At 41.4% G+C, this 23,399-nt stretch overlaps 1 protein-coding gene across 2 annotated transcripts in view; it reads left to right on the top strand.

Annotated features, from left to right (window-relative positions):
- Window positions 1-10,119: 10,119 nt before the first annotated feature.
- The window catches only part of TOP2B (DNA topoisomerase II beta), a 70,842-nt gene continuing 57,562 nt past the window's right edge, over window positions 10,120-23,399 (top strand). For both annotated transcript variants that reach the window (XM_075052481.1, XM_075052473.1), the window contains exon 1: window positions 10,120-10,821. In XM_075052481.1, coding sequence (XP_074908582.1) covers window positions 10,765-10,821 — 57 coding nt within the window. In that variant the 5' untranslated portion in view covers window positions 10,120-10,764. The remainder of the gene's footprint in view (window positions 10,822-23,399) is intronic.

Raw genomic sequence — 23,399 nt, 5'->3', positions numbered from 1 at the left:
AACCTAATGGGTTTGTATGTTTATGCATATAGTTCAAAAGGGCAATGAGGCTCCTGACCAAATTAAATCAGCAGATTTTACTTCCTGGTAAAATTGTTCCTCACACCTTGTAGAAACATTATGGAAGAATAACTGAAGAAATTGCACTGGAAACTCAAAGAACTGAATGAAGGATTACACATTAAGTTTGCATGCTATGCTACAGATATCTGTTGTAAGGATATGAATGCAGTTAAACTTTCAATTTAACTCCAGAGGATGACCCAAAAAATACTGAATTAATATTTTTATTTCATGCCTTTTTGAAGGATTAACTATTGCTTTTTAAAATCTGCAAAGACCTGTAGGAGTAAAAATGCAAAGCACAACATCCAATCCATTAACATGCTAATTCATTTAGAGGGAATTTAAAAAGTAGTTTCACCTATTATAGTATTTGCATCCTCATGCTACTCTGTTACAGAACCTGCTAAGCAAGCCATGTCCCTGGGGTAGTTAACAACCCTGAAGGGAGCGCCAACCTTAGGGATCATGGGATATCCCATCATGAACAGCATGGGAGTAGCATAGATCAAGGGTGGGATGACAGGCACTGCAATCCTCATTCTGCTGATGAAATGCAGTACTTGATAACTGATCGTAAATTAGCAGGGAAGATTTAAACATTAAAAGGAAGCTGGAGGGAGGCGTGGGAGTGCCGTGTTCTGTGTGCGCGCTCTGTGGGAACACGTCTGTTGTACTGGGCAGCAGCTTGGGAGCACTGCACTGCACGCTGTGCCACACTATTGGAGCTGTTTGGCTTTATGGCTAAAAGCAGTCATGCTGGTTTGGTGAAGCAACTTAAAGCTGGAGAATGTGCCTTGGGTTATGTTTGATTGCTGTAGCTCATGCTGCGTTCCCATGGGTTGGTTGATGTGCCTGCCTACATAGCCTGTAACCGTGCCGTGTCTTTATGGTAACCTGAGAGGTGGCATGGTTCCTGCTTTGCTGTACAAAAACTATCAGAAAAGAAAGGATTGTTTGCTCTGAGTGCTCTTCAGTTCTGCACAGCAACTCCAAATTAGTAGCTTTCATTATTTGTGAGAGTGGATGTTCTGATTAGAATGCTGAGGAAAACTTTACATTTTATTTTGAGAATTAAATGTCACAAAGAGCAATACATATGTAATTGATCTCTTAAACTTCTGTGTCTTCAAGTAATTTCTTTGTGTTTTCAGTCTTTATGCTAGTGTGCTCTTTCATCATCATTGGTCATGTCCCAGAGAACTGAGTCCAGAATATTTTGAGAGAAATTCTAGAAAATAATGAGCAACTGAAAAAAAAAACAGGTTACCAAACCTGAGGAATTCAGATGCATGCCTTTGGAACTAATGGGTGCCTTTTCAATAAACTGAGGCTAAGATGTAAAGTAAAAAAGGAGCTTCAGTGCTTTCCTGTCATGAGTCATGAGAGGAATGAACTCAGCAGAAAAATGTCATGTTTCAGTAGTGTGTCCAATATGTCTCAAAAGGTAAGAGAACACACAAGAACCTGTCTTTGGGTAAAGAGCTAACTTTAGAACTTGTTACAAGGTGAATGGGATTCTGATACTTAGGTCAAATAAAGTTTCCAAAAATACTAGAAAAGATATTGATACATAAATTGCATTTTCTAACTTTTGAAGAGACAGAAGGAGGAAAATTTTGAATGGGACAGAAACTGATACTATGTTGCAAGTTTCTGGATAATGTGTATTGCCTTTTCATGAAAACCTGACAAATTTATTGCACTTACTACCTGGAAATAAAAGAATATGAGCAGCAGTAACAGCCAAGGTAAAAGAAACCACACTACTTCCAGATAAATTTAAAGAGCAACTCCCACTCTTCAAAGGCTTTCTGGTATAAAAGCTTCCAGCAGAAGAGCATATGTGGAATAAAAAAAGCTCAGTAAAAACTTACTAACTAAAAAAGAAGGTGAGTTGTGATTACAACAATTCTATCGTAGAATGGTAACAACTTCGGCATGAGCTTACTATGAGACACAGTACCAGAAAATGTATTCTCTCTAGCTGTTATATAGGAACACTGTGTATCACTAAGTTGTTCTTTGCAAAGTTAGTTTTAAAAGAATGTGGGGGATGATTATTGCATAACAGTTAATGGATTTGTTGCAAAAATAGATATGTTGGCTTTTTTCATACTTGGGTCTGTCAGTAAGGTAAAACTATCATTTTTTAAGATTCTTTGCTTCATAGTTTGCAAGAAATGCAGGAATATTCTAAAAGAACTGCATCAACTAAGAGCAGTTTTCTTTACTATACTAAAGTTAAATTCACAGTAGATTTCAAAAAGAAATGTATAAAATAATGAGGACTACTGCTTCTGTATTCTTTAGGTTAAAAAAACCCCACAGGTATACATATATCAAACTAAGTTACTTTCAACACACCATGTAGATGAAAAACTTTCTTCTGGTACATTAAAATGAATTCACTAAGCATTAAAGCACATATATTAAAAGTAATTCAAAAGATTGTTTTCTTTCCTTACAGGCAACAGCCAGGAATACTAAATCTAAGAAAGAAATGCTGTGATCAGGATTCAGGTTTCCGAAGTGCTCAGAAAAGGAGAGATGCTCTTGGAAGCCATGCTGGACTGAAGATGACCTAGACTGAGATTCCCAAATTCTAATACATGTGTGCCATAGCAAAGCACTGCCTAAATAATTCCTGCGTAGTCAAACACATTGTCCTGGCCAATACTGAAAGCTGTTGCTACTGCAACTTCTGCTACCTCTACCAACAGTGGCTACATCGTAGTGAGCAAGATGCATATAAGAACCACTGATCTGGATGTTCTTACTTCAACTAAAAATTGAGGTAATGTGTTCTTACTTTTCTTTAAGAAAAACAGGATGGCACTAAGGAGCATGAAGAATCTACACAGGTAAATGGGAGCAATATAAATAGGTAGTGGAAAGAGAAGATAAGCATTGTTAGTTGGGTAAAAATAGAACAGGACACCATCACCTAAACATAAAAACATATTTAATTTGTTGCATTTGGTACTTTATTTACCTTTCTCCTAGTAAATACAGCAAGAATAAAATGCTAAGCAGAAACACCACTATTGAAACAAACAACAGAGGACAGCTGCGTGATATCTTGGAGAGAAACATTCAAGACCCAGAAATGCCAATATGTTAATGGATCTAAAGGGATAACAAAAGATTTTTAATGCATTTCTGATCTTCTTTGCTTAATATTAATATCTAATGAAAATAGAAAAGTGCATGAAGCAGCTAGCAGTGACCATTTTTAAACACTGCTTGTCTAATCTTCCAAGCTGTTGAATTATACAACTCCTATTGAAATAAATAGGAAATGCTGCTGCTGAGCTCTGTTACAAATTAGGCCACCTGAGAAATTGTTCTATAGCTGATCTGAAACAAGTAATTGTTAGGGAGTTGTAAGTTCAGATAATGCTTATGTTTAAGACTAAGTAGGTGGCTGAGTATTGTGTACATTTACCTGTTCAGCGGTACAAGTCTTTTTTTTTTTTTTTTTTTTGTTTAAGTATACGTCTGATTTTTGTAATTACTTTCTCAAAGACTTCTGAAAAATTTATCCTCAAAAGCCTAAGAATTGTGTGCTGACATAGGTAACCTGAAACAATGCATTTGAGCAAGTGGAATTTTTAGTAAACAGGTTACTGGAAAGATAAACAACCTAAGTCAGCTAGAAAAGAATATTCACAAATACTATATTATTATATAAACTTCCCTTCTAAACTGCTTTGTAATTGTCAGAAGCACACAGTAAGCACATTTCCTGTGCTGTGGGCTATAGAACAATAATTCAAGTTCTAGGGCATCTAGTACCACATCAAAACCATCATGGTCTAGTGATTGAAAGCACTGATCCGGTATAAACTCAAGCTGCCTGTACTGATTTGCTCAGAGGGGTTGTTCATTAATTTGTTAGACAGGTGACTTCAAACTGTCTGTGTTCTGCTCATCTGTGTCTGACTGGACGCTTCATAGTTAGCCCAGATTTTTCTTTTTGGTAGTTCCTTCTTTTTGTCTTCCCCACTTTCAGTGCTCAGATGTATTGTTCGTTGATGTCCTCACATGTGCCTGTTTCAGCCCTCTTCCAGTTGGATGTTCACAGGACGTTCGCTCAACTCTTTTTGTTGATCTTTGCCTCAGATCTTCAGTTACCCAAAAATTCCAAAACTTGTGGCCTCCTCTTTTTCCCTTGGACCTCAGCACAAGCTATGTGCATGCACTGGCCACATGTTAATGACATGCTCTACCTCAGTGGCTCTAACTGGAGGCTGTACCATCTGCCTCTCTTGGGTCTTCCCTGAGACTTTCCTCTTCTTGGATTACCACAAGAATCACACAACTCAATTTTGAGAAAGGAAATGCAAATGCACATCCTGACCTAGTCATCATTGATTCCAGTCAAAACTGGTGGTAAAATGAAGCTATGCAGGAAAGCTTGCCCTTTCTATTTCCCCCCAGTAATTACTAATCATATATCAAAACAGAGATAATGTATCAGAGGTGATTGAATTTTAGCTCAAGAGAGCAAGGTACCATCTCTTTAAACATTTCCCAGAATAGTGGGCTTCTCTGTTGGCTACATCAGTTATCACTTTTCCCCACAGATTCAATGTGTCCACACATGCCTTGTATAGTAACAACTCCTTCACCTTCCTGTCATCCCAGGAATGAGTAGACATGAATTTCTGCTATAAGGAAGCAGCCTTGATACTCACTCTGGATCCATCATGGATTTCTGTCTGGAAGGCTAGACAAATATACTGGTAACGGGGACCTTCAATGAGCAAGAAGAGTCTTACTGGCTAAAAATCAATCACCATTCACATTTTATTGCCCAAAGAGTCTCGGATGAACTGCTAGGAACAAAACTAAATGTCTTAACCAAAAAGATATTCCCCTTTGGAAAGAGAGAACTCCTTTTCAGAGGAGCTGGGATAGAGTGACAGGAAGAAAGGGGATATGTGGTTAACACGCAGAAAAGCTACCCCAGTGAGGAAAGACTAGTATGCTTTGCTGTGTTCATCACCCTGACCTCAAGGGAGGCAGGCACTTTCTGAACGGCGTGTCATGCCCAAAACCTTGCTGGCTATTTGCATTCTCCACACTAGTTAACAATGCTATAATGCAGTTGGTGATACCCGGCTTCAAAACGATTGCAGCAATCTGCCTCTCAGCTCTGTAGAACTCTGCTGATGGCCATTTCTATGCCGTGGTATGTTCAGCACAGATCTCCAAAAACATTGCCTTCTCTGTTCTACGTTTGTTTCCATTGTCTTTGCCCCTGAGCATTTGCAGCTCTTCCCACTGCCACCAACTCTTTTAAAAAAAATGGATGTTAATAGCATGGATGTTCATTTTATTCTTACTGAGAATTTCTCCCAGCAGGGCCAGCTCAACCTCCTCTGCTTCATCTCTACATGCACCTTCTCTTGCTGTATGTGGTCACTACACAAGGAAGATTTCTCCTAGACAAGGAATTTCAATACAAATGTATTTCACTTCTATGACCAGCCCCTGCCTTAGCAACAACCTTATTTATGCTGCTCAGTGAAAGTGTGTCACAGTTTAAGACTGAATTGACAGTGAGGAGACTAGATGGACTTGGATACTAAAGTACTTCTAGTCACAGATAAATATTTAATGTTAACAAGTGACATGACTTCCCTGTTCTGCGGAAGAGACAGTGCAGTCCAGGAGAGAGGCAAAGCGAGTCAGTGTGATGGTCTCTAGCACAACCTGCCTCTCCTGCAGTGGGGGAGATGGTGCAGTTCAGAAGAAAGTCAGGTGGGTCAGTACAGCGGCCCCAGCCATGCAGTGGGCAGTCCAGGCACGGGCCCCTGGGGTCCCCACAGCGCACCCTGGGGCTTCTGCTGGACCTCTTCCCCAGCAACACCCCGTCAGCAGCGCTCACAGCCTGCACCGCTGGGAAGTTCTCCACACCTCGGCAATGGCACAGCAATTAATGGTTAGTTATGGGGGAGTAATTGGAGGGTAAACAGGGTTTAACCAGTCCAAACCCTATGCCAGACTGTCACAAAGCGGCACGTTGTTCAGGATTAAGAGGGAAATGACCTGGTGTTTTTCAAGAGACTGGTTGTGGAACAATCCGACCCCAGGAACAGCTACTGACAAAACATGCCAAGGATACATCAGGCAGGTGGGTAAGTCCTAGGCACAGTTCAGATGAGCACGTCAGGCAGTGCGTTCACAGTGTACCCCCACAGAAAACCACTAGCGTGTGCCCTTGCTAGTTCAGCAAAGTTGTTTGAAATACAGTTGTGTAAACGTGCATGACCTGGCTAAACTTATACCATTAGGTGATCCAGTAGTGTGTATACTTTTCTTAAATGCCTTGGAACCATGGCCTGAAATTTGTTCACAATCAAGGCAATACAAGTATATTTATAACTGTCATATTGTACTACCACAATCCTACTCAATAATTTGATCAGTTATTTCACAATTATGTTAATGAATTATGATGAAGTTTTAAAATGCAGTAGAATATGGAAATTACCATTTTGCAAATGTAAATATTTGATATTAAAATATGCAAAGTTTGTTTATACCTTATTACAACTATATACAGTGTGGAATGTATAGTGTAATGGGTATCAACTTAGTTTCATTAATATTTTAGATCAAAATTGCAAATTACTCTTTTTCCTGTGTAGTTTGCAGAAAACTGAGAGCTGTGATCACTCATTTAGGTAAGTGATTGTACCTGAGTGTGTTCTCAGAGTAGATAAATGCACATAGTTTCACAAATAGGCAAGTTTTATGCCCTTTTAAGTCTTATTCCAGAAAAGCCACAGAGAAAGAAAAGGTTTTATTAAACAGCAGGTAAACTGGAATAGAAGCAGCAAATAACTTAGAGTAGATGGGAAGTTTGTACCTACTAAGTATAGGAATATTTAAAGATCATACATACAGCTGTCTTACTGCTAAAATAATTAAACACAAAGTAATGTTACAGTAAATATTTTGCTTACTAAAAACACTAGTGAAACGGGATTAAGTAGACAAATGTTTTGAAAATCTTTAGGGTACTTCTATTTATATTATGGTCTCCAACTATGAGAACAAGTAAGTTTCCAATGAACTGAAATAGGAATTTTGTGTATATTATCTCAAGGGGATTATTAATTTAAAATGTCACACAATAAGTGTAAAGTATTTGACATAAACTGGTAGTGCATGATTGGGGCAGGTGGCATCCAGGAAAGAAATCCCATTCCTATCAAAATGTTACGGTGCTTAAATTCGATTCATGCTTAAACCTAATTCTATGTTTGTTTTAGTAGGGATCACTTGAAATGTGATGAGCAGTCTAGTTTCACTTCAACTCCGAACTCCATGGAGGCAGCTGCTTGTAGTTGCATAAGAACTTTGTCACACAATCCAACATGGCTAGGAATGCAACCACTCAACATACACAGGTAAGTATTAAGGATGAAACCAATGTAAACAATAAGCCAGTAACATGCTGCGCAGGTAGCGTAGTATGTGATGAGAATTAAATGAAAAGCAACATGGACAAGGTAGTTTCAAAGAAGACTAAAGAAAATGCTGGGAGGAGCATCAGGCTTTCCTCCTATATTTACTGCATTATGACACATAGACTGAACGTGTCTGACCGTGCACATTCAAAGACCAGCATCTGCCAAGAAGAAAGAAACTCCCTCTGTCTTTCTCTAATGTATACAGAATTGGCTGTCTTCAAGCTAGATCACTATCTACTACTTGGCTCAGGATAAATGATTGCAAAAGGCACACTTCCCACACTAAGAACAGCCTATTTACTAAACAGCTAGAGCTAATGAGAATGTAGTACACTAATGTTTGTGACTTGTTCTATTTCTGCAGTATACATTAATGGTTTTCTACCAGTGCAAAAGGCTTTGAGCAGATGCACTCATGCTGTTGTCTCTGGTCCTCCCGATATTCATTGCAGCAGTCCTGGTTCGCTATACGTGATTCATTTTAACAGGTCCTACTTATAAATTGTAGAGTTGGAGAAAAAAACCTGTTCTAATCAGCAAGCCCAAAACTCTGAAGCACTAGGCAGAGCCCTGCAAGTGTTACCTTATTCTTGTTCTGCAAGAAACACTCTTTCTTATGTTGCCCAAAGTAGAAGAAAACAGCCTACAGCTCAGAGGTACATGCAGCTGCAATAAAACTGGGCTGGAACGGATAACTTACTGTCCCTTCTAGGCAGATGCCATTATTTTCTGTAATCCCTGTGCAGCGCTTAGATATTAGTTTAATAGGTTCCTTAGAAACCGGCAGAGTAAAATTATGCTAAATAAGCAATATTTACTAGAAATTCTTCTGATCCTTCCCTTGAGGCACAATTGAACATTACAACTGACTCCTCAAAGGCAGCTGCTCCATTTCCAATCTCCTTACTTCTTAGGAAAAGCATTTTGCAAAAGGAAAAACCTTTAAATTATTACTATTCAGTTGAAATTATTCTCATCAGCTACCAATTTGTCTACTGACTCGGATGCAGTGCTCCTACTAATCCCTCCTTTTATGACTTTACATTGGGAATAATTCAAGGAGTGGAACAGGCTGGACTAGGCAGGTCTTTTGCATTTCACACGGCAAAATGAAAATTACTAATTGAGAAGCTGCATGTCGTGAAACATTTTTTTAAGCTTGTCAAAAATCTATGACCATAGTATTTATGGTTATATTTTACTTTTGGTGGGAAATACCTTAAACTGTAAGTATTTTTAATGGTCATACCTAAAATAACTTGAATTTTAGGGTTCATACACATACCATTTTAGGCCTAGGAAGTAGCTGCCAAGTTACAGCACAGGATGTTTTTTTCAAAACGGCAAACATTTTAGAACAGGGCTGTGTACGGTGTACAGAACAGGGTGCTGTATTATCTGACCCTATAACAAGGCAGCGTGTCACTGACTGGAAGAAGACTTAGCACGGTGATGCTCAAAAGCACTCATAATAGCAGCAGAGCGCAGTTCTGCGAGATCTCCGAGATAAAGAGCTCCTCAGGCTGATTACCACGGTCCAGAAGAGGGCAGTGGTTTACAAACACTCTCCTGCCTGGAGCAGCAGGACTTTCGTCCTGTTCCAACCGCCGCAGGGCGCAGCGGTAGCAGTGCCGGCGGCAGGGATCAGTCACGGCGCTGCTGGAAAGGGGGGCGGGAGAGTAGCTGACCGCCGAACCCCCAAGCGCCTGTCCCACCTGCTGCACCGGCACTTCTCCGCCCGCGTATCGCCGCATCCACCTCGCAGACCAGGCGCAAGGGGCAGCCGTGCCCCGCCAACCCCCGAGCGCTCCCCTCCCAAAACGCTCCCCTGTGGGGGCACGTTCCTCGCGGGTAGAGCGAGGCCTCCCCTCCTTCGCCCGCAGGGTGGGAAGGTCGGCCCGGGGAGGGCCGCTGACCCGGCAGGTCGGTTATTCCTTCCCCGTCCCTTCCTCGCGCCGACCGTTACGCCTCCCGTCGCGCCGCCCCTCCCCCGCGGCGCGCGGCAGCGCCCCCGCGCGGCGGCAGCGCTCCCTCCCTGTTGCCACCCGCAGTGACGTCTCACGCGGCCGCCGCCGCTGCTTCCGCTTCCCCGATTGGCCGGCGCCCCTCGCAGCCTGCCCGCCTCCGGCGCCTGATTGGCGGGTCGGCTCGGGGACAGGGCGCGGGGGGGGGGGGGGGGGAGGAGAGGGCAGCCCAGCCCAGCCCAGCCCAGCCCGGGCCGGCCGCGTTCGGAGGCGGCCGCGACGCGGATGCCGGACGGGGCCAGCGCGCTTATTGTCTGAGCGCGGGGCCCCGGCGGTAGCCGTCCAGGGGGTGGGGAGGAGGCGGGGGAGCGGCACCGGACACCGGGGGACGGGGCGGAAAGAGGAGGGGAAGGAGGGCTGGGCCAGCTCCGGGTGTCGGCGGGCGGTGTGTGCGTGCGTGCGTGCGTGCCTGCGTGTGAGGGGGGGCGGGGGCTGCGCGGGCACTGGCGTGCGGGTGCGCGCGCGCGCGGGGAGGGAAGGCAGGCGCGGGCGGGGGAGGGGACGAGGGGGAGATTTTATTATTAATCTGTTTTCCGGGCCTTTGTGGCTGCGGGGGGGAGGGCCCGGGGGTGAGGCGGAGAAGGAGGGGAGGGAGGCAGGCAGCGCTACGGCGGCGGTGGTAGCGGCGGCTGTTGTTACCGCCGCCGTCGTGAGGTGAAGGGACCGGCAGTCCCTTTAAACTAGCGAGAGCCGCAGGCCCGGCTGGGCCCGCCCGCCCGCTCGCTCGCTGCCTCCCGGCCTCGAGTTTGAGCGCGGGCGGCGGAAAGGCGCTTTTGTGCGGGCGGCGCGGCCCCTTGGCTGCCCTTCCTTCTTTCCTCCCTCCCTTCCTTCCTCGGCCCTTCTCCGCCGGTCGCTTTCCTTCCGTCGCGGGGCTGTGGGCGGCCACGGGAGCCCTCGCCCACCCCGGCGGATTATTTTCCTTCGCCTCAGCTGCGCTCCCCAGCATGAACTAGAAGCCGGGCCGAAGCGGGTGGGGAGCTCTCGGCGTCGGGGTGCCTGTGTGTGCGTGTGCGTGTGTGTGTGTGAGGGCGGGCGAGGGGCTGTGGGGGCTCCCGGGCCCGCGCGGCGCCTGAGGGGCCGGGGCGAAGCGCGAAGGGCGGGCGCGCCGCGCTGCGAGGCTCGGTGTCGGTGCCGGCCCTCTCGGTTGCCTCCTTGCGCCCTCACTTCGGCTGAGGAGAAACGGGCAGAAAATGGCAAAGTCCGGAGGCGGCGGCGGTGGCGGCGGCAGCGGGGGACTGACTTGGGTGGTAAGTTGTGGGGCTGTGTTTTGTTGTTTGTGGGGTTTGCTTTTTTTTTTTTTTTAATTATTATTTGCTGTTATTTCTTTCTGCGTCCCTGGTGTGTGTGGAAAGAGCGCGGCTCAGCTTTTAAAGGAGGAAGAAACTGACGGCTGGCGTGAAAGGGGAAGCGCTGTAGAGCTGTTCGGTGGAGGGGTCCGGGGCGCAGGGAGTGGAGGTAGAGGGAGAAGACAGCCCGGGCTTGCGACTGGGGTGGGCGTTACAGGAGGGGAGCCTGCAGCCGTGGGGGGCTCGTTGGGGTGCTCGGGTCTGTAGGGAAAAGGTTAGTCTGTGAGCGAGCAGGTAGGAAAGAGCCTTCTGCCTTGGGGGGAGTGGGTGGTTCACTAGGGCTGTTTTGAAGTTACCGACCTGCGAAATGAGATGTGGGCTGGCTGTCGTCCCATAGAAGTTGCAGTTACAGCATCTTGATGCTGGAGCAAAGTCTTTGCGGGCTACCAAAGGGACTACGTGTTCATCCCAGCTTCTTTCCCAGCTGTCTGAAAAGACAATACCTGAAGTTCTTAAGTTTCAGAGATGGCTAAAGAGGAGGCTTTCAGAGACATTCAGGGGGCTGGAGCTTTGTGCTTGCTATTGTGTCTTGGAATTGAACTTCATTATCTTCCAAAAGTTGTAACTCTAACAGGGCCAATAAGTTTGGGTTTTGGTTTTTTTATTGCTTTTCATGGATTGGTCAGAAGTAGTAAGATTTGAGAGGGTGCAGGTGACAACTGACTCTAGAACTGGTGAATCGTTTTGAGCCGTTTTAAAGTCTTTTGAGAGTATTGGCCTTGACTCACAGTGCAGAGGGATGCTCTTCTCGTCTGTAGTAATAGGGGATGCTCTCTGGTTTTGGTAAGACCTGAGGAAGGAGGAGCAAAGATGACCTGAAGGGGTCTGGTTCAGCCAATCAATAACTTCTCTGCTGTTCTCTTGCTCAGTGTAAGGTTGAAAAGAGGGTAGCTTCTTTAATGTTTAAGCAGAAGACAGTATATCTTGATGGATAGGTGGTGAGGTGGCTGCATCTTTAATCAGATGCATATGCTTTACAGAGTTAGGAACTTTTAAGAAGTCTTGTTGAAGAGAATAATATCAGACTTGTTCTTCTGTTATGTCTTTCTGCATCTTTGAGCTGTTGGAAAAGAGTGTGAATAGCACTATTGGAGTGAACAAATTCCATGTATTCTGATGGTGGACTATTTCTGTGGCTCTAATTACTGCATTTGATGATGGTAATTCTCTTTTTCATTTTCAGAAGCTGGCAACATGGAAAGGTATATAAAAAATGAGCAAGTTTCTGGGTGTGCCATTTGAAATTAGATAGTTTAGATATGGGAACAGCCTAAGTAGGGAAGCTAATATTATTCTCCTTTCCTTCCTGCAATACTATGTGATCTCGATCAACTGTGGTTGTTGGATAGCTCTTCAGAATTAAGATTTTTACCGGCTAGGTTGGATCAAGTAATAGAAAGTTTTACAGCTCATATAGAAAACTGCAGAATGAAGTGTGAAAATCACCGTGTAGGCATTTTTAATGAAACATTCTTAAATGTAATGGGGATGAAATTATGGTGAGTCAACAGTTTCCTACAACTGGAAGTAATCAAACTTTTCCTTCTCTAAAAGCAGTAAAAATTAAAGTGTTTTTATCAACTCAGAGTAGTTGTAGGAAAATAATTAGATTTTAGTTAAAACTGTGTTCACTTTTTTCCAGAAAACAGTAGGATGTTGTCTCTTTCTCTCACTTGCATTTTAAATGCTAAAGATCGGACTTCTGAGCCAGTTCCTAAAGCCAAACCTGTTCAATGTCGGTTGTAGAACACTGGCATACAAAAAAGCAGTATTGTGGCACTGAAATGGATGGGGCAGTGGCTAGCGATTGGTTTAGTGTGCCAGGCTGAAAAAAATGTTGATTCTGGCTGTGGTTCATGAGTAAATACCATATGCTGGCCTTGAGGATGAGAGGTACAGAGCTAGGGACAGTAATAGTTTCAACCATCTGACTTTAATCTGCTTGCCGTATATCTGCTGGATATGTGACTACTTGCTATTTGGTTGTAAGTTCTTTTGAAACTACCTTTATTTTTTTTTTTAGGCTTTCTACTAGTGTGTTGAAACCACTAGGATGCTTACTTTCTGAGTAATGTATTTTGTATTGTTAGTGGTTTCTTAATAAGAACATGAGTTAAACAATTGAAGGGTAACAGAAGTCTAGTTCCAAAGATGAGGAAACATTTAAAACTCGGTGGAATGTTAATATATGTTTCAAACCAGCAAATCCTATATACATAACATGGTGCTTACATTTTAGTAGAATTCTATGTGTAACTTTAGCTTTGGTTGTGATTTCAACAGCATACTTGTTCGTCATTTCAACTAACTAGGAAAGAATTACATGCAGTTATGAAAAAGGAAGGGTACTTCATGTGGTAGAGAATTTACCTTAGAGTGAGTTTCATTATGAGAACAACATACGAGCATCAGGTGATACCTACTTCTACTTTTTTAAAAGCAACATGAACTAAATGTTAATGGAAACAAACAACAAGTCATCTGTGTTTTCAGCTACAGAACATTAAGAAATGTAACTAGCAATGGTTAGCTGTTAAGTAGGCAAAATTACCAGTGATGGGGACACATGACAGTGTATCGGTTGAAATTGTTTATTGGGAAAAATCATTTAGCATTATATAACTGAATATAAACCAAGATAACCCCTGATTTATCAAATGTACTAGTTATTTTTTGAGAACCTTTTTCTTTTTTTGTCTGGTTGCTGATCGCTTTTGAATTGACTTGCAGCTCCCCACTCTAATAGTTGGTAGAAGGTGGAGTTTTGACCAACAGAATGATATTAATTACTTTTGGTGGATGATTTCCAGGGGTCACCCATGAAAGTGTTAAGTTTTATTGAGAGTTAGTTACAAAAGCATGAATTTGTAACTAGAGGGGTTTTCATTGGTGAAACATAAAGGCATTTTCTAATGCTAGAAAAACTTTGAGCAAAAGAAGTAATTCTTATCTTCAGCCTTTCTGTGTGGTTAGGGACTACAGAAAATGAACTGTCATAATAGTGCAGTCATAGTACTTTTTTTTTATAAATATACCTTTTATAGTGAAAGTGAGGTCATTGCAAGTAACACCAAACTGTGTTTATTCTGATACAATGGTAATGCCCACAAAGCTATGAAAGAGTGTTTCAAACAAGCAATACTTCATCACTTCTGTCAATGTTTTCAAGGCTTTCTCCTCGACCCTAAGAGCTACATGAGCCTGATAAATGAAAGCTGAGACTCCTGATAATAATTTAAGACTTTGAATACCACTTCCATTTTCCCGCTCTTCATGAAAGGGATAGGTTTCAGTTCTAGGAAGTGCAAGCTTAAAGTGAATATATGCTGAGTGTTAATTTTCTTAATATTCTTAAAATTTTCTTAATATTTCTTAATATTTTCTTTTAAAAAAAACTACTGTCAGATCTGTGTGTTCATTGAATGGAGCAGAATGGAAATAATGCATATTATTAGTAGATGGAAATAATGTATATATTTGGTTTATACTGTTTCATACTTGGTTTGAATAAATACTGTAGCTGTATATTGCTAAGTGAAAAGATAGCAACCTTTCAAATAATCTAAATTCAGCTATTAGCACTTCTCAACAGTTTCAAACTTTACCTCAACAAAACTTTTAACTTAATGTTGTCATTTTTTTAAACAAAAAGAGTATATATATAATAGAGGAGATAAGACCAGAGACTCAAAATAACACACCCTCCCCCAACAAATGAAGCCCCCCCATCCTTCTGTTAAAGGGACCTTGTCTTTCTTTCTATAGTTTCATTTGAAAACAAATACTCTTAACTCTAGTAAAGGAATAGCTTTCAGTTTGACTTGGCTTTTAATAATTTGTTTCAAGAGGATTAAAACAAATCTTTCTTTTGAAAAATGTCTGATAATTTCCAGTGAGATGCCATAATTCACTTGTTACGGATTCTGCACTAGGTGGTTTCTAAGTTTATGGGTAAGTTTTTGCATTTGAAATCTGAACTGGGTCTCTCCTGCACCAAGGATCTGCCCACCATTGCTGTATACTAAGCTTCAATGATTACTCTGATTTGGGAGCAGGGGCTTTTGGGCAGGAGCAAGACAGAAGTTCCCCTTTGCCAGTATAGCGCTTGGAGGAAGAGTGTTGGGATATAACGGGGTGCCCAGGAATTGTTGTATGTTACTGCTCTATCATGAGTCTATTTCTATAAGCTGGCAGGATTCTGCCTGCCCGAAGTACAAACAGTTAAGCAAATATGACTAGTTATATGACCAAATACTAATCAAATCTTCACTTTTTAAGAGATAAGCATACTGTCCTAGAGGTGAACCAAGTATAAATAATTCTTCTTAGTTCTTTTTATTACTGTTTATTACCACTTTACTAGTTTCAAAAGCAGGGGTAGGTGGTTGAAGTTCCTACCCCTGAATCCTCTAGACCTGTTTAGTTGTCTGTCTAGACCCAAGTTAAACCTCAGAATAAGCTCTCTGTTCTTTCCATTTCTTTTATCTGGATCAGGCCTTCTGTTTTGTCACTGGCTGAAGCTAGCCCTAGAACAGTTACCATATATGTAACAGTTGTTACATATACTGTTGGTTGCTGTCTTATCTTTCCTCTGCTATATTGTGTCTGCAGAGGGGAGAGAAGGGGGGGGAGTCTTATGTTGTTGCCAAGTGTTATTTCAGTGCTCCTCTCTTGCTTTCTATAAGCATCTTTTTTTTTTTTTTTTTTTTTTTTTTGCTATTATGTTGGCCAGAGAACTGGGGTGGGGGGGTGCCCTGTGGGCCCTCCTCTCCTTGCCCCCCCCCCGATTATACAGTGGAAGGGAGGTCAGACCTGAAATAGGTGCCCCAATATGTTACTATTTACTTCTATTAATCATAATGTATTTTGTAGGCTTTGGAGCTAGGTAGTATATCAACAGTTGAAGGGAAGCAGCATTTGCTTTTGTTCTTGCTGAGTTTCTGATTCATGTGTCCTTATGGAAGCAGTGTTGCAAAGAGATGTGATGACTTTCCTGAATATTCTAGCACTAGAGGGAAATGTTTGTTGCTTAATTTGGCGAGTCAGACACAACCGTTCTGAAGAGGGATTTGTTAGATGTTGTGGCTTGCCTGCCAAAATAAAGTTGTTACCTCTTATCCTCTATCCTCCATACCACCATCCAGTGAAATACTTTTGTTGTCTTCTTACTGGTCCAGTCTTCTCCTTGTTAGAGAGCTGAATAATGCAGGGTCAAAGAAGTGATGGAGATGGTATTAAGTAGAGGCTTTGTGACGGAACAAGACTGAGGCTACCTCTTTGACTGCAACTGAGCCAGACTTGCAGCTTAGTAACATGCATCTTCACCCCGTGTATTCTGAGCTGGGAGGAAAACTTGTTCTAGTGTAGGTGAAAGAATGCTGAATACCTAGAAGTGGGGAAATAAATTGCAATGAACTCTTGGAAGGAATGTATATCTTGGGGGTGGGGGGCAAACTGACTTAAAAAAATACATGGGGGGGAATACTTTAGATGTTTGGTGGGGAAGGTGTATGTTCAAGCATGTGTCCTCTGTTAATGTTCTATCTGTCTAGATTTGTGTGTGTATACATTTAATTTCTAAGCTACCCGTGCTGTATTAAAGAGTAAATAAGGAATTACTTCATTTGGACAGATAAAGTAACCTCTCCAAATAAAAGTGCATATAAGTAGTCTAAGGTAGGCAGTTTAGGTTTGAAAAAAATTATCATTTAAATCTAGTATTTTATTTTCCTAGACTTTATTTTCCAGAAGTAGATTTTTACCTTGCATGTAAACTGTCTTGTGTGTCAATGTGCAAAAGCAGTCATCAAATGCATGTTTATATTTCAATTCATTAAAAGCAGCACATGTGATTCATAGCTGATGGATATGAATGATTCCATCCCTGGGAGTAGGTTTTATATATATATTGTATATGTAGAGAGAGAACATGGAAATGAAAACTGGAACAAAAAACCTTAATTTTCCTCATTTAAAATAGTAAATTTCTTGCAAGTCACCCACAAAGTAAATATTATTCTGCACTATATAGGTGGTTGGAAAATTTTCAAAAGCAGATTGAGCAAAAATATGCAGTTCTAAATGTGGATAACTGTGAGGAAGCCTGTTTTGAAAATTGTATGCTTGGAGACCTAGTGGTGTCCTCTCAAGTACATGTAGTGGAACCCAGGTATCTTGGAAGAACGTATTTCAATGCTAATATCCCAAATTTAAAGTTAATATTAAGTCAAGACATGTAAAATGTTTTTACAGAACTTTGAAAATAAATACTAAAATTTAAAGTATAATTTAAGTTCTAGCAACCAACAGAGGTGTCAAGATTAAACATACCAAATGTTTGTTGTTTTTATAAATGTAGGAGAAAAGTGTTCCTCAGAAGCAAAGTGATAGACCAGCTCTTAGTAATAGTAATTTTTGTTCAAAAAATGTTTCCTTGCCATTTTTATCCGGTAGTTCAGCAATGAGTACTCAAAATGCTGATGTGAAAAGCAGGGAAAGATTACTACCCTCCCTGATAAGTGAGGATCAGATCTGCTAATTTTAAAACTTCAGTGTGATTGCAATGCTTTTATTCTTATGAACTGAGTCCTTTTAAGTTGTGTTTTAAAGTGCGTGTTGTTAACTTTTTCTATGATATCAGCTCATCTAGTTTCATTTCATAAAGCTATTTTAAAATGCTGTCTGTGTCTTGATGCAATTCCAATTTACATATAAATACAGTTTGCCACTGAAAGTAAAGTACTACTTTTAATTTTTTATTTTGTTATAATGATAAATCTGTGTATTTGTTACACTATACACATCTAAGAATTTCTGTTTTTTTTCAGCAAGTAAGAAAAAAGGGCATTAGCAAAGTTACTGTAAAGGCTTCAGATCTATATTTGCCTTTGTTGGACATAATTTAAAAACCTACTTTAAAGGGGAAAAAAAGGCATAAAAGAGAATTAGATTGCTTAACCTACTATGTGTGTTTTTCCTGATTTGTGAGGTAGAATTGCAATTGAGATATTAAGCAGTCTTCCTGTGATGGGTTGACCCTGGCTGGATACTAGGTGCCCACCAAAGTCATTCCATCACTCCCCCCTTAGCTGGACAGGGGAGAGAAAGTATAACAAAGGGCTTGCGGGTTGAGATAAGGACAGGGAGGGATCACTCAACCAATTACCGTCACAGGCAAAACAGACTCAACTTGGGGAAAATTAACTTAATTTATTGCCAATCAATCAGAGTAGGGTAATGAGAAATAAAACCAAATCTCAAAACACCTTCCCCCCACCCTTCCCTTCTTCCCAGGCACAGCTTCACTCCCGGATTCTCTACCTAGCCCCACCAAGCAGCACAGGGGGACGGGGAATGGGGGCTGCGGTCAGTTCATCACACGTTATCTCTGCTGCTTCATCCTCTTCAGGGCCAGGACTCCTCGCACTCTTCCCCTGCTCTAGCATGGGGTCCCTCCCACAGGAGACAGTCCTTCACGAAATTCTCTAACATGGGTCCTTCCCCTGGGCTGCAGTTCTTCATGAACTGCTCCAGTGTGGGTCCTTTCCATGGTGTGCAGTCCTTCAGGAGCACACCGCTCCAGCGTGGGTCCCCCACGGGGTCACAAGTCCTGCCAGAAAACCTGCTCCAGCGTGGGCTCCTCTCTCCACGGGTCCGCAGGTCCTGACAGGAGCCTGCTCCAGTGCGGGGTTCCCACAGGGTCACAGCCTCCTTCAGGCACCCACCTGCTCTGGTGTGGGGTCCTCCACGGGCTGCAGGTGGATATCTGCTCCACCGTGGACCTCCCTGGACTGCAGGGGGACAGCCTGCCTCACCAGGGTCTTCCCCACAGGCTGCAGGGGAATCTCTGCTCTGGTGCCTAGAACACCTCCTGCCCCTCCTTCTTCACTGACCTTGGTGTCTGCAGGGTTGTTTCTCTCACATGTTCTCACTCCTGTCTCCAACTGCTGTTTCTGTGCCCACTGCAACTTTTTTTCCCCTTCTTAAAACTGTTCTTCCAGAGGCGCTATGACCGTTGCTGATGGGCTTGGCCTTGGCCAGTGGCGGGTTCATCCTGGAGCTGGCTGGCACTGGCTCTGTCGGACATAGGAGAAGCTTCTAGCAGCTTCTCACAGAAGCCACCCCTGTAACCCCCCCTGCTACCAAAACCTTGCCATGCAATCCCAATACATTTCCTTTCATGGAAGATGTGTGTCTTGAGGAGATACTGATTTCTTTCACTCTTTTTAGTGAATGAGTGGGCCTGGTTAGACTGTTTCTGTTCCTTCTTTAAGACATTGAACAGTTGTGAGAAGAAGAGGTGTGTGAAAAAACTGGAGAAATGTCTGCCTTAGGTGCCAAAAACTCACACACCAGCTTTCTCAAACTGTGAAGGAATCTTCAAGGAGAGAGCAAGGAACAATATTTTCTTGTCATGTCAAAATCACAGGAGCTGTAATATAAAATATGGAAAAGTTATTTTCTTATAAATCAAAAGATGCTGAGATAAAGTAGGAGAAAAAGAAAAAAAATGTTCTTGCAACTAGATAACTTGATATGTAGTGTTTCTGTAAGAGCAGTTAGAATTCTGGGGTCATCCCCTAAGCAGAGCATCTTTACCTGTGAAACATTGGTAGTGTGAGCTTCACTGGAGATATTGGAAAGCGGCTGTCCAATCTCTCGTAGCTCTGGGGTATTTAGACTTTTTAGGAAAGATAGTGTAGTAGTGTATGAGCATTTCAGTCTTGTTTTTATTCCCTTGGGAGTTGTGTACTGTGATATAAAGATACAAGAATGGCAAGGTGTCTGGGGAAAAAAACACCACCTTAGACCAGCTGATACAGAGTTCTAGTGCATGCAGTTGTTCAGGCTATTGCCACCATGCATCAACACTGAGCTCTATGTTGGCTGAGGTAGTGTTTTTCGTCATACACTATTTAGTGATCCTAACTTAAAGTCTTTTCCACCACTATTGTATTACGGTATTGTCATGAAAACTTGAAGTATTATGTTACAATCTTGGAGTAAAATGGAGGCAAGTTGCTTGGAGGAAAGCAGTTGCAAGAAGTGAGGTAGTTACTCTATTTTGTTAATTAAGCAGACCTGGGAGAGGATTTTTCTTAAACTCACAAATAAGAGGCTGTATAAGCATGTGAGGAATCAGCTGCAGGGGGGTAAGTTCCTTACCTGAGTTTGCTGGTGGACGGGGTGGGAGATAGTCCAGATACTTGAGAGGAAGCAAACCTGAACTTGTATCATGTTAACCTGCCTTTCCTGGTACTAGTTAAATCTTTCAGAATATGCCATGTAGACTTTCTTCTTTGCCAGTTGAGTGATATACATGTCAGGTAACAGAAAGATGATGAAAATGCTGAATGATTTAAAAATTAATCTCACAATATATTTGAAATTTTTTTCAGTCTTTTATATGGTGCCTTTTATGGAGGGGTGAATTCTTTTGCCTGCCAAGATGTAATTCTTAAATTGCAAATTAAAGGGTATAGTTTTGATGATCTTCAAGATTGTTAGCATTTTTAGTGAGCAATCCTGAAAGTTTTTTCATAATAACTTCTGTAGGAATGTTGTGGGAGGATGAGTGGCTGAGGAAGGGGGAGTTTTGGAACAGTGCTCAGGCTTTTTTGACTTGTTGCTGCCTCTGTTTTCATCCTTCTGAATTGCTGTAAATGTCTGGAACACCAGACCTGTGTTCCTTTCTCATGGATTTTACTACAAGATTGAGACTAGAATATGTAGTATATTTGAGACTTGTAAAATATTTCAAGATTTGTAAAATCTCCAGAGGAGCAATAGATGCTGCATGTAGGAGTTGAGCAATTAAGCTACTTTTTAAAAGAGCACTGGATTCATATTTACTTTAACGTGGCAGAAAATAATAGATTTTGAAAATATAGAATACCAGAAAATGTGGCTGTGTTAGCATAGGCACTTTTAATAATATAAAAGCTGACATATATAATATTGTGGAGCAATATGTGGTATTTGAGAGGAAGCAATGTGATCATTATTTGTAAACTTTTAGAGTTTGTTCCATGTTTGGTACAGTTTTTAAAAAGAACAGAAAGAAACTCATTCATGTCCATTTACGTGGTACCTTGTGTTAAGTAATTATGTTGCTATTGCTTTTCTTTTGAAGATTCTAGGGACCAGACTTTTAATGGTTGCTACTCATCATACTGTGTTCCTTTTTAGGGCACCATATATGTTAGAAGTACAAAATCCTCAAGGATCACAGGCAAGGTGTTTTACTATTTCAATGCAAGGTAGACATGCAAATAACATAAAGATATACCAATCCTAACATACTGATAGCTGTTACATTCATGAGAGTTCAAAAATTTGAATCTGTTGTACAGTGGAGAGTTGCTTCCTATTGAAAAGTGCAGTTGAATAAGTAACCTTTAAGTGATGTTTGGGCTCTGCTCTATCACTAATGTAATGTGACTAGTCATCCTGAAGCCAACTAGAAAAGACTGGGCTTTGGGTCTAGCGTGGAATAAAATCTTCATGTGTGGGTTCACTCACTTCTTCCCGTGTATCACAACTTGACTCCTGTTCTGTGTTACTATGCCAGTTAACATGAGCTGAAAAACTAGCCTGTTTGATTTGCTCTCTGTGTATTCTCTTGCAGCATGAATGTCTTGAATGTTGTCTTACTCATGCCTGAAGCTTTTTCTACAGTTCTTTCATTAATCTGAAGATGGTTCAGCAGAGTAAAAATACCTTGCAGTACAGTATGGGTTCAGCTGGCCATAGAACCTGTAGGATCTGGAAGGAAAGATCACAGTGCTATTCTAGGAGTGTGATATTTGACATACAGCCTGAATGGGTTTCAAAGATTTCCTTCGTCAGAAGGATCTATCAGGTTGTGTTGTTCCCTTTCAAAGTAATCTTTGCAACTGCAAAATGTAAATGTGCTGAGAGTCTAGAATACTTTAACAGCACTCAAACTGGTGATGCAGTAAAGCATTAAAAGGGGCAAGGATATGGGAAACACTGAGGTATAAAGAGGTGCTGCCAGATGCTGATAACCTAAAGTTCTGATGCCAGTGCCTCTAAACTTTTTGATTTCTCAGCTAGTGGAGGGCTCGTGTATGAGTTAGCTGATGAAACAGTGGATCAAATGGATTTGGTCATTCTGTGACCAAACAGGTTCATTTAGTGGTTCCAAGGATCACAGTTCTAAGAATCTGTAGGAAAACTGTCTTAAATTGTCTTAAATTTTAATGTCAATTTTCCATGAGAGTCAGTTTTTTGGGTTTTTTTTCTTCCTTGTCTCTGAATTTTAGCTGGAAAAACAGATTCTTAAAATACTAATTTGTTACCAAAGCATCCATAGATGTGCTTTTTGATACTGGGTAAACAGAATCAAAATTTAGTATTGGAATAGAACTTGTCAGTGGATAGACAACTAAAAAATTTCAGACTCTTAAAAAAAATTACCAGTAAAACTCAGTTAAATTGTCATCATGCATGGGCAGATGTTAGATACTTGCTTTTAAAGAAAATAGTAAAGATCAGGGTCTGAATGTACTGCTGATTGTATCCAAACCTGTGCCAAATAATGCAGAACTGTTGCTGTAGTAACTTAATATAACTGTAAGTGAAATCATATTTAGAACAATATACATAATTTTCTGGTCAGAAGTAATTATAGTAAGCATACATATTTGCACAAAAGTGGTATTCTTCTGGAGGAAGAAAATCCCTAAATTTTCATTTAAATTCAGTGTGCAACTATATTGTGCATTAATAATCCTAAAATAAGAATGATGATGCTTTTATTTTTTTAGCTATTTAACAAGAAGATGAAGCTATGTAATTCTAAGAATGCTTAGTTGCACTATGAAATGACAATCTAATGATATCTGCTGAAAAGTATGGGGTTTTTTTTAACCTTATCCTCCTAGCTGTATGTTTCTGCTGTTTTCGTTGCACTACTACTTGTCTGATTTTCTAGCAAGCTTGTTCAGAAAAATGAGCCAACGGACAACTGATTGTTTCTAGTTGATGAAAAATGGGGGGAAGGCTCTGTTTGCTCATTGAACTGGCTTATTATGAGGTGGGTTTGATTCCACTATATGGAGCAGAGAAGGAGGGAAGAAAGAAGAATTTTTTCCCTTTTGGCAGCAATTAACTGTTGTGTTTTTCTGTAATGGGGAAATCTGACCATCCTCAAGCTATTCTATAACTGAATCATCATAACAAAACTCTGTGATGTGATGCTTTCAGAGTCCAGAGAAAATTGTCCAAACCAGGAGATAAAAAATTTAGGAATTTAAAATGAATAAGCATGTTAGTCTCACTGGAGTGAGACTAGCTCTGGGTGAGCTTACTGGGAGCTCTTTCTTATGACCAGCTTTGGGGAGGATACGATAGAGAGATTTAGTTCATGCCACTAATAGTATGCAATGGTCGATGGAAATTTGTTGTGGTAACAGGGAAATGTTACTTTCGTGCATTTTCGTCTTGGCAGGAGAGCC

The sequence above is a fragment of the Buteo buteo genome, chromosome 2 (assembly GCF_964188355.1).
Source record: "Buteo buteo chromosome 2, bButBut1.hap1.1, whole genome shotgun sequence".
In the NCBI taxonomy this organism is placed as follows: Eukaryota; Metazoa; Chordata; class Aves; order Accipitriformes; family Accipitridae; genus Buteo; species Buteo buteo.
This window is presented reverse-complemented; position numbering and strand designations above follow the sequence as displayed.